General features: G+C 43.9%; 1 protein-coding gene across 1 annotated transcript in view; it reads right to left on the bottom strand.

Moving 5' to 3' along the window:
• EXOC4 (exocyst complex component 4) overlaps positions 1-14,692 on the bottom strand; it is a 417,088-nt gene that overhangs the window by 377,191 nt on the left and 25,205 nt on the right. Inside the window, exon 3 of the mRNA XM_065672818.1 lies at positions 14,123-14,317. Coding sequence (XP_065528890.1) covers positions 14,123-14,317 — 195 coding nt within the window. The remainder of the gene's footprint in view (positions 1-14,122; positions 14,318-14,692) is intronic.

Below are 14,692 nucleotides of genomic sequence, written 5' to 3'. Positions count from 1 at the left end.
CAGAAGAGAGCTACAAGTGGTTTCAGGGGCCAGAATAAGCAGCTGAGGGTCCTTCAAGCCCCTTTCTCACACCCACCTGGCTTACCTAAATGGAAATAAGTGATTAATATTTGCTTCTGAGGCTGGGGGAGATGATGGCATTTTGTGTTTGAATACCTGCCCATAAAAATCATTATAGGTAAAGGAGCTCCTCTACACTTATCTTTTGGCAGTGGTTGGGAGGCAGAGAGGAGCTACAGCAAAAGAAATCAGCTGCAAGGTGAATCAATCAACAAACACCTGGTTGCTCTCCTTTAAAGAGATGATTTGCCATGCGAATACTGCCAAAAGAAATCCTAGATAATCCCCACCACCACCTTTATTCTGTCTGTTTCGAACTCTGAAAGAAGTCTGTCTCTTCAATTGAAAGCCACACTTAAATACAAAACCACTGTATTCAGTTGTATCATAATTAAAATATTGGCCTGATTACAACAGAATTTGGCTTAAATAATCTGATAGCCACACTTAAATACAAAATCACTTCATTTAACTCGAAGTATTGGACTGGATTACAAGAGAATTTGATTTAGATAATGTATCCCTGCCCATAGCAGGGAGGTTGGAACTGGATGATCTTAATGTCCTTTCCAACTCAAACCATTCTATGATTCTATGACAGTTATTCTGGATGTTAAAATCTACTTACCTACTTATTATTGTACTCATTATCACCCTCACAAAATAAGACTCAAAGAAGCAAGCCTGGGAAAAGAGCTCTGCTTTCTATGAGCTAAAAACCCCAGCTTAGAGGAAATAACAGTGGCACCAGAAGCTCTCTGCAGCTTGTTTAAAGGTTACAGGCAGTTTATAGCAGGGCTTAATTGCCTTAAAAAGAACGTGTAGCAAAACATTTGCTGATTGTAACATCCAGCTTGGAAGGGTTTAATTTAGCAGTTTATAACAAAGTAGAACCTAAGCACTAGTAAGAGATTTGTTAAAACTCTTTGCTCTTTCCTGACTTTGGCCAAACACCAGTAAAGCTGCGCATTCCCTGAACAGGTTTTTCAACACTATTTTAATCTTATACAATCCCAGAGTGGTTTGTGTTGGAAGGGACCTTAAAACTCATTCAGTCCCAACCCCTTGCCACGGGCAGGGACCCCTTCCACTGGAGCAGCTTGCTCCAAGCCCCTGTGTCCAACCCGGCCTTGAGCACTGCCAGGGATGGGGCAGCCACAGCTTCCCTGGGCACCCTGTGCCAGCGCCTCAGCACCCTCACAGGGAAGAGCTTCTGCCTAAGAGCTCACCTCAGTCTCCCCTCGGGCAGGTTAAAGCCATTCCCTTCTCCTGTCCCTACAGGCCCTTATCCAAAGTCCCTCTCCAGGTTTCTTGGAGCCCCTTTGGGTATTTCAAGACTATTATAAAATACCTTTGGGTATTTTAAGACTGTAAAATAGCTGTGAAAAGAGAGGAATTTTTGTGTGTTAATTCTAGACCTCCACAGTCCTGCGAAGCCTGTGAGAAGATACAAAATGTGGCTGCTCCACCCTTGACAGCGCTCAAGGCCAGGTTGATGGGGCCTGGAGCAACCTGCTCTAGTGGAAGGTGTCCCTGCCCGTGGCAGGCGGCTGGAACTGGATGACCTTTAAGGTCCATTCCAAGCTGTTCCATGTTTCTATAAGCAGGTGCTTCTTCAGGTTAAAACCTCAGAATAATGATTGTTCAAACTAGCAAACCAAATGCTTTGTGCCGGGGGTACCAGCTTATCCTGAGTTCACACAACAGAAAAGGAAACACGAACAAACAACTGAGAAAGGTTAAAAGAAAGCAATGTGCTGGGTCACCATTTGAAGCAAAAGAAGTCGCGTCACACACACAGTCTGACAAAGGGAAAAAGCTGAACCTTTTGAATAAAGCAGCAAATAAACAGCAACAACTGAGAAGGTTTCAGCTGCTTTGCTGGGTGAATAAGACAATGCTGACATTTAAAAGGAGAAGAATTCGTGTACTGCTTCTATAGGAACTTGTTTTCAAGAGTACAGGAAAGGAAAAGGACTAAGAAATATCTTAAACGTGTGTAGCCAGATCTGAACAAGCAGCTCACTGAATTCAGCCGGCACCTGACTTGTGTCAGTAAGGATCTAACCTCTAAAGTTTAAGAAGCAGGAAGGTGCTCATTCTCCAGCTGTTGGGAATTTGCACTGGGAAAAACAGCAGAACAGCTACAAATGATGCTCTGCCTCCAAAGAATTTACTACTTGATAGATGGAAGAGCAGATAATGCCTTAGAGAACTGATCCTCAACCTTCTACCACCACAACGGTGTCTAAGGGATGAATTACATACAAGGTGCCCCCCCACCCAAACCATTCTCTGATTCATCTCTACGTTTGTTCTATATTTCAGTTGCAAGGTGAATCAAGATGAGGCTGAAAAGCTGCTGCCTTTGAAGGCAGGACATGCAAATAATGGGACACATGGAAAAGTTGCACCTAGGCTACACTTAAATCCAAAGACTGCAAACTCGCTGCTACCGAACTGCCAGAGGCCAGTGTACAGCATAGTGTGAGTTGCTATCAAGACAAACGACCCTGAACTTAGAGAACCCCCAGATGGTTCTCAAGCAGGGAGCTTTTAGCTAAAAAGCATGGAAAACAGGAAAAGCACAAATCAACACCACCTATCCCTGATTGTCACTGCTCCTTCCCCTTAAAAACAGGAAAGGGAGAGAAGGTACACACAGGATGTGATGATTAATGAGTAGCTGTACAACACTGATGACGAACGGCACCAAGTGTTGATTAACATACTGGATATTGAGATGATGAAGAAATTGCTACCAATTTTGTTCACCTTTAAACAGTCTTGAAAGAATTGAGCTAAAAGCAAACAAAGAGCTATAAATGACTGAGGACTACAGAAGGTGACTCCTTTGCAGTACTTTGGACATGGCTGAGCTTACTCCCCTTCTCAAGATGAAAAGATTTGCTGACTGACTGATGCAGGAAGGGGGAGTGATGTGGATGACTGCAGCAGAAAGGGGGAGAAGTTTAAAAGATTAGTTTGAAAGAGCCAGAGCTACCCGCACACAAAAAGTGCTCAGGCTGCAAGAAAACAGCTCTTCCTGAGATGAGCTGTCAGTGGCAGCTTGTTTGATGGGGAAGGACAGGGGAAAACATACATACAGGAACATGGTAAAAGGGCTACTTGTTTGTGGGGTTCTCTGCAACCTGAACTTCCCCTGTTTCAGTCTGAACCCATCACCCCTTGTCCTGTTGCAGTCCCTGATGAAGAATCCCTCTCCAGCATCCTTGTAGCCTCCTTCAGACACTGGAAGCTGCTCTGAGGTGTCTACGCAGCTTCTCTTCTCCAGGCTGAACAGCCCCAGTGTTCTCAGCCTGTCTCCATATGAGACGTTCTCCAACTCCTGATCATCTTTGTGGCCTCCTCTGGACTTGCTCCAACAGCTCCATGTCCTTCTTATGTTGCTACATCTTACAGAACTTGCCTTTTTCTCCTGCTGATAAAACTACTGCTACTCCTTTATAAAAGCATCAATGCAAACCTGTTATAACTACAGTAACACAAAGCACAAACATCCTTTACATTTGTGTTTAAATGGCACTGACCCAACCTAACTTACTGTTTCCCTCTACAAACTTTAAAATGTGTATGAAATTGTGGTCCTCACTTCCTGTCCTTTACTCCAGCTCCATGAATTTAATGCCTTGGAATTTGCCTCAGTCCCGTCACCCATCAATCATTCTACTCCCTCCTCCACTCACTGTAATACATCAATGTCTTTACACTACAAAAGTGCTGAAACCAAAAGCAGTGCTGAAGGAACAGAGCAGCTAAAAATGACAAGAGCGGATTATCCAACTGCTCACTTGGACTTCCCTGAAATGGGAGTATCCTGAAAAGAGTATCCACTGGCAGCATGGAATTGCCCAAGATTGTTTCCACTAGAGTAATGTCTTGATGGAGATGAGAAATATAATGCCCCAGTACCTGTGACAGTTCTGTGCCTCTAACACTTAGCAGCTCCTGGGCAATAAGGTGAAATTAGCAACTCAAAGATTCAGTGTCATTGTGTCACACAGGGCAGCAACGCATCTCTGCTAAAGGACAGCCCTGAAGCCAAAAACTTAAACTGGAGCAAAAAGCGACAGGGAAAACACGAGGAAGAAACATCTCCAGAGTGCTATTGAGCACAAAGGGCATCAGCTTTTCCAACAAAAGCTGCATATTGCCAAGTGCTGGAAGCTCAGAGTGTTCTGGGAAAGGATTGTGATTGCTTGCTCTGTCCTCACTCTCCCTTCCAGCAGTCTCTGCATCAAGCAAAGCAGTGGCCTAAGACCATCTCTGGGCTGACCTTGCAAAGACATCTATATTAAATCTCACTGGAGCACTCTCAGGGGCTGGAAATACAGTTGTAGGTATTGTGAAGGCAGCAGAAACAACCCAATGGGCTTTTTCTTTCACTTTTCACTGCCATACTTTTTTGTCTCTTCATTTAATGCATTTAGTTTAATTGCCATTAAGAAAAGCGTGTTTTATGAGGACCATCTCTGTCCAAGAAGTCTCCTCTCTGTATGAATGATATACATAACAATGGTGTCTGCCCTGGGTTCAGCAGTAGCAGACATTTTTCTCCTGCTTAGTAGCTGGGTGCAGCGCTGTGGTTTTGACTTTCCGCCTGGGAACAGTGCTGATAACGCCGATGTTTTTAGTTGCTGCTCAAATGTTTGGTCTGGCCAAGGACTTTGTGAGCCTCATGCTCTGCCAGGGAGGAGGGGAAGCTGGGAGGAAGCAGAGACAGGACACCTGACCCAAGCTAGCCAAAGAGGTATTCCATACCACAGCACGTCATGCCCACTGTATAAACTGGGGGCAGTTACCCGGAAAGGTTAGATCACTGCTCGGTCAGGCTGGGTATCAGTCGGCGGATGGTGAGCAGTTCTATTCTCTTCGCTTGTTATTTCCCTTATCATTATTAGCATTGGTGGCAGCAGCAGTGATTTGTGTTATACCTCAGTTACTGGGCTGCTCTTATCTCAACCCGTGGGAGTTACATTCTTTCGATTCTCCTCCCCATCCCTCTGGAAGCAGGGGGGAGGAAGGAGGGGGAGTGAGCGAGCGAGCTGCGTGGCTGGGCTTAAACCACGACAGGCATCCTAATGCATTTAAGTAAAACATCAGAATTTCCCTTTTAATGCAAACCCAGTTTAGCAAATCAACTCTCTTGCTGTCTTCAAGACAGCAAGATAGCTTCTTCTCCTGCTGTCTTTCATGCTCCCTGCGTCCTATCACTCTTAAAGGAATCTTTAACTCCTTCCAATTAGCTCTTAATCTATCAATTTTCTTCTTTTTATTACAGAAATCATACATCCACAAAAGGTAATATTAACCTGTAGTATAAGAAAACCAATGTCTCCTCTATCAAGCACACTGTCTGCAAATCTTCATATACTACCTGTTCAGCCTAAGACTTCCTTCAGGTCTACACAGCAACATTTCTTCTATCCAACCAGTTGGAAAGTTACTTGGTAGCATTCTGTGAACTTTCACAGAATCCCAGACTGGTTTGGGTTGGAAGGGACCTTAAAGCTTCCCCAGTTCCAACCCCCTGCCATGGGCATGGACACCTTCCACTAGAGCAGCTTGCTCCAAGCCCGTGTCCAACCTGGCCTTGAACACTGCCAGGGATGGAGCAGCCACAGCTCCTCTGGACAACCTGGGCCAGTCAATTTCTTATGGTGCTTGTTCCAATATTTTACTATGGACAGAACTATGCCTGGACCAGAGTTCACAAAATCCAGACTTTAAAAAGTAATTCATGGAAATGATTGCTGAAAAAACATCAACTCTGTTCAGAGCTGAAGTGATAAGAATGTGAATGTCTCACAGGATAAAGCAAATGAATTCTCATAACTGCAGCTATAATAAGAAAAGATCAAATTTAATATTCAGAAATGCCCATTCCCAGCAGCACAGATCATAACATTATGGATGCCTCCCCCTTTCACTAAGGACAGGGTCTTGTGTAGCTACATCTCACTTTCACCATGAAGTGATGCCAACACCTCTACTCCACCTTCATTACAGCACGTTTTCTCATTTAATAAACTCTCATCGGCTTAAATGAATGGTTGTTATTAGTTAACAGCCACCCTATAACACTCTAGAAAGATATCAATGCTTGTTGGTGCATTAAGAGATAAGGGGCTGAGATCAAGCATGAGTCAATGCAAATAGAGCAGGATTAGGTACTTACAGTTGAACGGAACAGACTGCCTCAGAAAATGGAAATTATAGGGTGAAAAGAATGAGATGAAGTTATTGATAAGTGTAGTGAGGGAAAAATGATAAGATGCTCCCAAAGGAGAGATGTTCCACATTCTGATTTCGTTAAACTCAGCCAAGCAAGTTTACTATTATAAATATATCAGAAAATAGAATTTAAAACGAGAAGGATACACAAAAGAGGTGAGAAATCTTCTAACAATATGTAGCATTAATGCTTCTCATATAAAAAACTTCAAAGTCATCTACCAAACTTAATCACTAAAGCTTTACAACGTTCCCTGAAGGCAGACGAACACTACCAATAAATCCTTGCATCTGAGTAAAGGTACAGTATTAGGTTGAGTTATTAGAAGTTCTTCCCTGTGAGGGTGCTGAGGCACTGGCACAGGGTGCCCAGAGAAGTTGTGGCTGCCCCATCCCTGGCAGTGCTCAAGGCCAGGTTGGACACAGGGGCTTGGAGCAAGCTGCTCCAGTGGAAGGGGTCCCTGTCCATGGCAGGGGCTTGGAACTGGGGGAGCTTTAAGGTCCCTTCCATCACAAACCTTTCTATCATTCTATGATTTCCATGTTTACATGTGAATCACCTGAACACATCCTAGGCATACAATAACTTAAAACCAAATCTGCATTCTTTCTCATCCGTACCTCAACCACACAGCTAAAGAAATCACAGGGTTTGCCAACCATTAAAAACTAATACAAGAGAGTTCCTTTACGGATAAGCACTTACACAACTCAGTGGGTAACCTGAAATGAGATACAACCCTTGAGATGTCAGCTTCTCAACTTTGTTTCCTAAAAGGCTTCCTTGTAATCAATGAGATCAATGATGATAAGACTCAGTGTTAGCTGGGGAAAGACTTCAAGGCATGAAGTATTGGGAAAATATTACTGGTTTTGTAAATCAGAAGCAAACTTCAAGCAAGGCCAAAATTTAAATGCAATAAAAGCATTTCTACATATTCCCAAACCAAAGTCTTATTTCCATTTATGCAATTAATGCCAATATATGAAACTGTTTCACACCAGTACCTGAATCCCAGCTCTGCCATGAGAAATGCAAGAACAAAATGAAAGGCTGGTTTTATTGATTTTCATTGTTCCAGCTGAAAGGCTGACAGTAAATAAAATGCACACTGAGAACTCTGTTCCCAGTTTTCTTTATTTCATTATTCCACACTACTCATAGTCTATGAAGGCTGCTCACTACACGGTACTTGTAACTGAAAAAGTCTCCTTGTAGGATACCAAGGAAAGCCACAGGCAGCAGCTACGTCCAAGTAACAAAAATTAACACTCTTAACGATGCCCAAGGCTACAAATAGCCCGTGTTTCCTGAGAACACATAATAATCAAAAGGAGCATGACCAATAGGTCAAAGGAGGTGATCCTTCCCCTCTACTCTGCTCTTGTGAGACCCCACTTGCAGCACTGTGTGCAGTTCTGATGTCCTCAACATAAGAAGGACACTGAACTGTTGGAGCAAGTCCAGAGGAGGCCATGAGGATGAGCATGGGCTGGAGCACCTCCCGTATGGAGACAGGCTGAGAACATTGGGGCTGTTCAGCCTGGAGAAGAGAAGCTGCGTGGAGACCTCAGAGCAGCTTCCAGTGTCCAAAGAGGGCTACAAGGATGCTGGAGAGGGGCTCTTCATCAGCGACTGTAGCAATAGGACAAGGGGTGATGGGTTCAAACTGAAACAGGGGAAGTTCAAGTTAGACATAAGAAGAAGCTCTCCCCCGTGAGGCTGGCAAGTATTTTGTGTAAAACACACATGAAGACAATGGATCTGCATCTGGTGTGTTCCTGATACAGAAGTCAGATTTCACAGTGAAGCGATGCTCTTCAAAAACGCAACCCCATAGAGATCTTACCACAGGGAGATGGGTCTTATAGAGATGCTCTAACAGAGCCGAGCAAAAATCCATTGAATGCATCATAAGGATACCAGTGCAAGCTCAGTGTACTTTAATGAAGCTGCATTTACCTGCACAGGACCAATCTCCCTTGGACCAAGGTGTCCCTTGGCTGGACTCTGCACAACGTGCATTTAATTCAACGCAACAACAGTAACAGCCGTTGGCTCCACTCTAGAATGTGAGCAGACTGGCAACACCACGAATCTGCTCTGAGAAAAACCGGGTGGTGTTATTCACTTCAAGAAGCAGAGCAGGAGACATTGATTAATTCTTTCCCTGACATAAGGAAACCGAACTGTAAGTCCTTAACACTGAAAAGGAACGAGAAGTAGGTGGTGGAGTGTTCCCTGGCCTACTTCTTGAGAACCAAGGTACTGTCACATCAGCTTTGTATTCCCTGGAACAAAGACAGGCAGGCTAAAGGAGAAGGATGTGCTCCTGAGTAAAACATACATACAAATCAGTTCCTAGCTCTTAACACAACGAAGTGTGAAGTTAAGTCTAGTCCAAGGGCTCCATACTTCCTTCTCTCCACCTTCATTCTTCCTTGTCATCCTCCTAACAAAAGGAGTTTCAACTGGAAACAGCAGTTATCCTCACTCCTATCTTCCATGGATCCACTTTTGCAGTTTCATGGTGCTTTGTTACCAGACACAATCCCACCCCAAAGGAACTGTACTCCTGCTCTAACAAATCAAGTTCAGAGTAAAGCGTTTCACGGTCCATTGGCATGGGAAGACTTGCTAAAACTATATACTTAGCCAAGCTAGACATGTTAGAGCCAGTAAATACAAAGAAAGCCTAAGCAATTATCATTTAATCATGTTATGATATAGCCTTTAATTACTTGATTTAGCAACATTTCTCCGTTCACCTGTTTTCCGCATTTCATCTCTTTGATTATTTAAACAAATGGAAAATACTAATTTGTCCCTGTGGGCACCTCACGGGTCAAGAGTAGAGTCACAACAATTAGATCAACACCACAGCCCTCTCTGATGCTTGAGTTCACTAAGTAACTGCCAGGCAGACAGCACACTGCCCTTCAACACACGGACCAATGCTGAAGGAAACCAGCCAAACACTGCTTCCTCCAAGCAAGAAACCTTCAGTCTTTGCCCACTGCTGCCCATCCTGCTGTGTGCCCTCTGCTTCAAGTTCTGGCTTGGCTGTAGTGTTGCATAGCACACCTAAAACATCTCTTCTAGAAAAACTTAGAATCCTACCTTCCAGCAACCAAGCTCATCCTTCAGGTCAAGTGCAAGCTACACCTTCAAGCCCAACTTGCCTTTGCCACCAGCCCTGCTGCTCTACCCTTAGAACACTGCCTATTGCCTTTTCTTAGGAAACTCCTGAGCCAGAATTCCCCTCCAGCACCTGACCACAGAACAATTTAGGTTCAAAAAGACACTTAAGATCACTGAGTCCAACATTTGCCCAGCACTGCCAAGGCCACCACTGCCCCATGGCACTGAGGCCTCGTCTCCACGGTGTGTGAACACTTGCAGGGCCAGTGCCTGCAGCCCTGCCCTGGGCAGCCTGTTCCAATGCCTGAGCACCCTCTGGGGCAGGAATTGTTCCTCAGCTCCATCTAAACCTGCCCTGGTGCAGCTTGAGGCCGGTTCCTCTTGTCCCATCCCTTGTTCCTTGGGAGCAGAGCCCAGCCCCCTCCTGGATCCATCCTCCTGTCAGGCAGTTGTAAAGGGTGAGAAAGCCTCTCTTCCCCCATGCCCCCTTTTTATGTTTAAGGGAAAATACACATGTCCATGTGCACTCAAACTGCCACATAAAAGTGAACTTCACTTTTAGGAATTTAATGTGTAAAAAACAAGATTCTTGACATGAAAAGGTAAAAACTCATAGTTTAAAAAAAGTATAGACAGAAACTAACTGAAATATCTTGGATCTGAAACAAGAGTTCTATCTCTGCCAGATCCTCCTAATTTCTCCAAAGCTTCACCATTCAAAGGAGGTTGGAAATAAGGTTTCTTTTAACACAACCTGTGTAAGAAGCAATTACAGAATAGGTAACCTGCTCCTACCAGCTCTGCTCACCAAAGTGTGCATTATCAAGATGCTGAATGAACACAGAACATGGATATGTGGTATCTAAAGCTCATCTGTGGATACAGATTTCGGAACAAAAAAGCTGCCACTTCAAATTTTTACCTTCCTACAAATAGAAGCTGTCACAAACTACCTCTGATTGTGTTCATCCTACTGGGAAAAGCTGCCATTCTTTTATTAACAATTCTTGCCAGCATTACTCAGTCACTGCACATTAGAACCAGCAGCTGGAGAGTTTGGAGTGCTAATGAAACCTGTAACAAAACCATCTTCAGTTGTCTTCTGCAAACAATAAGGGAATTAAAATTTCAATTTAAATGCAGAGGTTTGAAACATGCTTCAGTGGCAAAATTACTTCAATTAATGTGAGTGGAATACAAAGGACAGGCTGCAAAAGCAGGATGCAGCAAGCAGAAATGATGCCATTAGAGTGCTTGCATCAACCTAATGCACAGGTCTCATTTGGACTGTACGTATCACACGGCTACAGGCAATGGTATTAATCAGTGCTTCAATTTCAGCGGGAGGGATACGCGCTCCTTGTCACATCACTTTGGGCTTTTTATTAGCTATGAGCATCTGTTTACCTGGAGGAATGAAACAAAAGGACAGAGATCTATATACACTTCGCTGCCCTGACGGCATGGTAATGATTCTACGTAATATTTGTATCAGATGGAAGGAGGAAGAAATTATGCTGCAGGCAGTGAGTGATTACAACATCACTGTCTTGCAGAGGTAGCGTTAAAGGGAGATGGCAAAAGCCACTGAGCCTGCAGTGGTATTTGCCTGTGACAAAGCTCCAAATGCAGGCAGGTTACTGTGTCTTTATCCCAAGTACACTTGTCTCCAAATGAGAATTGCAAGTGTCAAGGAACAGCTGAAATAGCACTTTCAATTTTCTCTTCAGGTCTCTCTGCATTTCCTGATTTATTAAAAGAGCCCAAACAAACTCACAGCTGCTTTTCACATCATTATCAGTTGATTTCCTACAAAAGATATTCTATTCTGGAAAACAAAACCACATAAACAAGAAACAAAGCACACAGAAGTCTTTACCTCAGTGAGGTCTAATACTGGCTCTAAGGTGGCCTTGAGCAACCTTACTGACACCTTACAAGTATAGGTGTAAAAAAACCTGCACACACAATACATGGCAAGCCAGTAACATCAAATACACATACTGCAAAACATTTCTAAAGCATATAAATAAGTCCTAAGTATTTATTATACTTCTCATCAGGGACTGTAGTGATAGGACAAGGTGTGATGGGTTTATACTGAAACGGGAGATTTAGGTTGGATATAAGGATGAAGTTCTTCCCTGTGACAGTGCTGAGGCGCTGACACAGGGTGCACAGGGAAGTGGTAAATGCCCCATCCCTGGCAGTGTTCAAGGCCAGGTTGGATACAAGGGCTTGGAGCAAGCTGCTCCAGTGGAAGGTGCCCTGCCCGTGGCAGGGGTTGGAACTGGATGAGCTTTAAGGTCCCTTCCAACACAAACCAGGCTATGATTCCATAAAGTACTGCTATTCTTCTTCTTACACTTCCTATCTTATATTCCAGAAAGCTAATTAATCATTCTCTGGAATTTTCTTCTGAAAATTATAGATAGAATCATGGAATCCAGGGTTGGAAGGGACCTCAAGGATCATCTGGTCCACCCTTTCTAGGCAAAGCCTGACTTAGAATAAGTGTCCCAGCACCCTGTCCAGCTGAATCTTAACAGTGTCCAACATCGGGGAAACCAACAATTGCATGGGGAGATTATTCCAATAGTTATTATTTCAATAAAGAACTTCTTTGCATTAAAAATATAACAGCAAAGCCAAACCAAGCAGACAGGCAAGTCTGTCAGTAAAAGAAAGCACCAACACTTAAGCTGATATCGACGTGAAGTCTGAATACTGTGGGATTCCCCCTACACTGACCACTCTTTATTTAGCTCTTGTAACTGAAAACACCAGACAAATACCACACTCCAATTCCCTGTATCAGAAACCTGAGAAAGGTTTGGCCAAACCTGACTGCTCTCCCTGACATGCTGCTTCAAGTCACTGCACTGCTGATCTGCTTTCAGCAAATCCAATAGGTTTTACATATAGGATACATTTTATATAGCAGCTTTAAAATTCCACTCTACACAACAGAAATATATTACCCACGGAAGATGCATGACAAGTGCAAGGTCCTACACCTGGGTCAGAGCAATCCCAGGCACGGCTACAGACTGGGCAAAGAAGAGATTCAGAGCGGCCCTGCAGAGAAGGACTTGGGGGTGCTGGTCGATGAGAAAATGAACATGAGCCGGCTTCAGTGTGCGCTTACAGCCCAGAAAGCCAACCGTATCCTGGGCTGCATCAAAAGGAGCGTGACCAGCAGGTCGAAGGAGGTGATCCTGCCCCTCTACTCTGCTCTTGTGAGACCTCACCTGGAGCATTGTGTGCAGTTCTGGTGTCCTCAACATAAAAAGGACATGGAACTGCTGGAACAAGTCCAGAGGAGGCCACGAGGATGATCAGGGGCTGGAGCACCTCCCGTATGAAGACAGGCTGAGGAAGTTGGGGCTGTTCAGCCTGGAGAAGAGAAGGCTGCGTGGAGACCTCATAGCAGCCTTCCAGTACCTGAAGGGGGCCTATAGGGATGCTGGGGAGGGACTCTTCGTCAGGGACTGTAGTGACAGGACAAGGGGTAACAGGTTAAAGCTGAAACAGGGGAAGTTTACATTGGATATAAGGAGGAAATTCTTTCCTGTTAGGGGGGTGAGACCCTGGAATCGGTTGCCCAGGGAGGTTGTGAGTGCTCCATCCCTGGCGGTGTTCAAGGCCAGGTTGGATGAAGCCTTGGGTGGGATGGTTTAGTGTGAGGTGTCCCTGCCCATGGCAGGGGGGTTGGAACTGGATGATCTTGAGGTCCTTTCCAACCCTAACTATTCTATGATTCTATGATTCTAAGATATAAGACAAGAGTTCATTTAAAGGGACAGTGAGACTCTGAGGAGAGTAAGAGTCAGAGGATTCCTGCAAGATGGTTTTAAGAAGGAAGAAAGGGAAAATTGTGACCAGATTACAGGAAGACAACTGCACCATGTGGTATGAAAACTGAACATGAGCAACAGAAACCAACAGGAAGGTGAGAGTGAAATCAGACAAGAGGGTGTGAAAGCAACAACACAAATCCAGATAGGGATACACATGCCAGAGAATGGGATGAGGAGACTGACATCAAACTATTGAAAAGGTTTCAGAGGGAACAAGCTGTAGAAAGCTGCATTTAAGGTAAAATGAGCTAAAATGGAAAGAAGGGAAATAAAGTTCAAGTCTGGGTTCTATGAATATGGGGTGATACAACTAAGATTTCCAATTCTTTTTCCTGTTGGACAGTAACTTATCCGAAAGAACAGCTCAGAAAGAAAAGGACAGTAAAATAGAAACACACAGTAACAAAATAAGGCAATGAACAGGTTTCCTTGAACGCATTCTCTGGCAAACACATGAGGTATATGAGCAGACATACTTTTGCCTTCAGTTTTGAATCATAGAAGCAGAAAGAATCCTATTGTTCTGGGTAAAGAACTAGATGGCAACAGAAAGAATCAGGACGCAAACAGGTAAAGGCAGCTCTGAAAAAAAAAAGAGCCAAGCAAACAGGATGGGAGACTATCACCCAAGGTCTAGTTAGGATGGATCAGGGCAAAACCAAATGGAAACTCCAGTCCAAGAAAGCAGCAAGTGACAAAAGAGGAAACTAAGCAGGAAAACAGGAAAGAGCAGCACAGACAGATCTGTCTGCAGACAGCCATATGACTGACCAGCGTGTTCCCAATACAAGGTACCACATCTCACCAGCATGTCTGTGGCATTGAGGTAGTGCTTGCTGGCCATGCATTGCTCCAGCTTCTGAGGCACTTGCTTGATGTTCTCGATCTCATCCAGCAAGTTCAGGACATGTTTGTGCTCAATGCCTTCAATCCACAGCTTGCGCAGCTCATCCCGCTTGCAGTGCAGCAACATCTTACATGACAGCAGGTTCTCCTTCACCTACAAGCAACATGTCAAAAGTTTAATGAGATCTGGCCCTGTAACTGGCAGCTTCTAACATAGATCAATCCTTCCCCACATTTACTTCATTAGGAATTCGAAAAAGAACATAAAACTATAACCAAATCTTTAAGATTTCTGGTCATTCTTTTAGCTGAAGGGAAGGATAGAGTACTTGCAAACCAAACTGCTGTCATATTAAATGGTTTTGAGTATGTTTTCTACCTGTAGTGGAAATTTAACTTCAGTGTAACATGAACACACACAGGATCCTATTAACCATGACCAGCAGCTTATTTGCACATGTTCCAAAAATCAATTCAGTATTTTGGCATACAACATGAATTCAATTTTCAGTGAAGGCAAATAAGCCAC

The sequence above is a fragment of the Lathamus discolor genome, chromosome 1, assembly GCF_037157495.1.
Source record: "Lathamus discolor isolate bLatDis1 chromosome 1, bLatDis1.hap1, whole genome shotgun sequence".
Lineage (NCBI taxonomy): Eukaryota > Metazoa > Chordata > Aves > Psittaciformes > Psittacidae > Lathamus > Lathamus discolor.
This window is presented reverse-complemented; position numbering and strand designations above follow the sequence as displayed.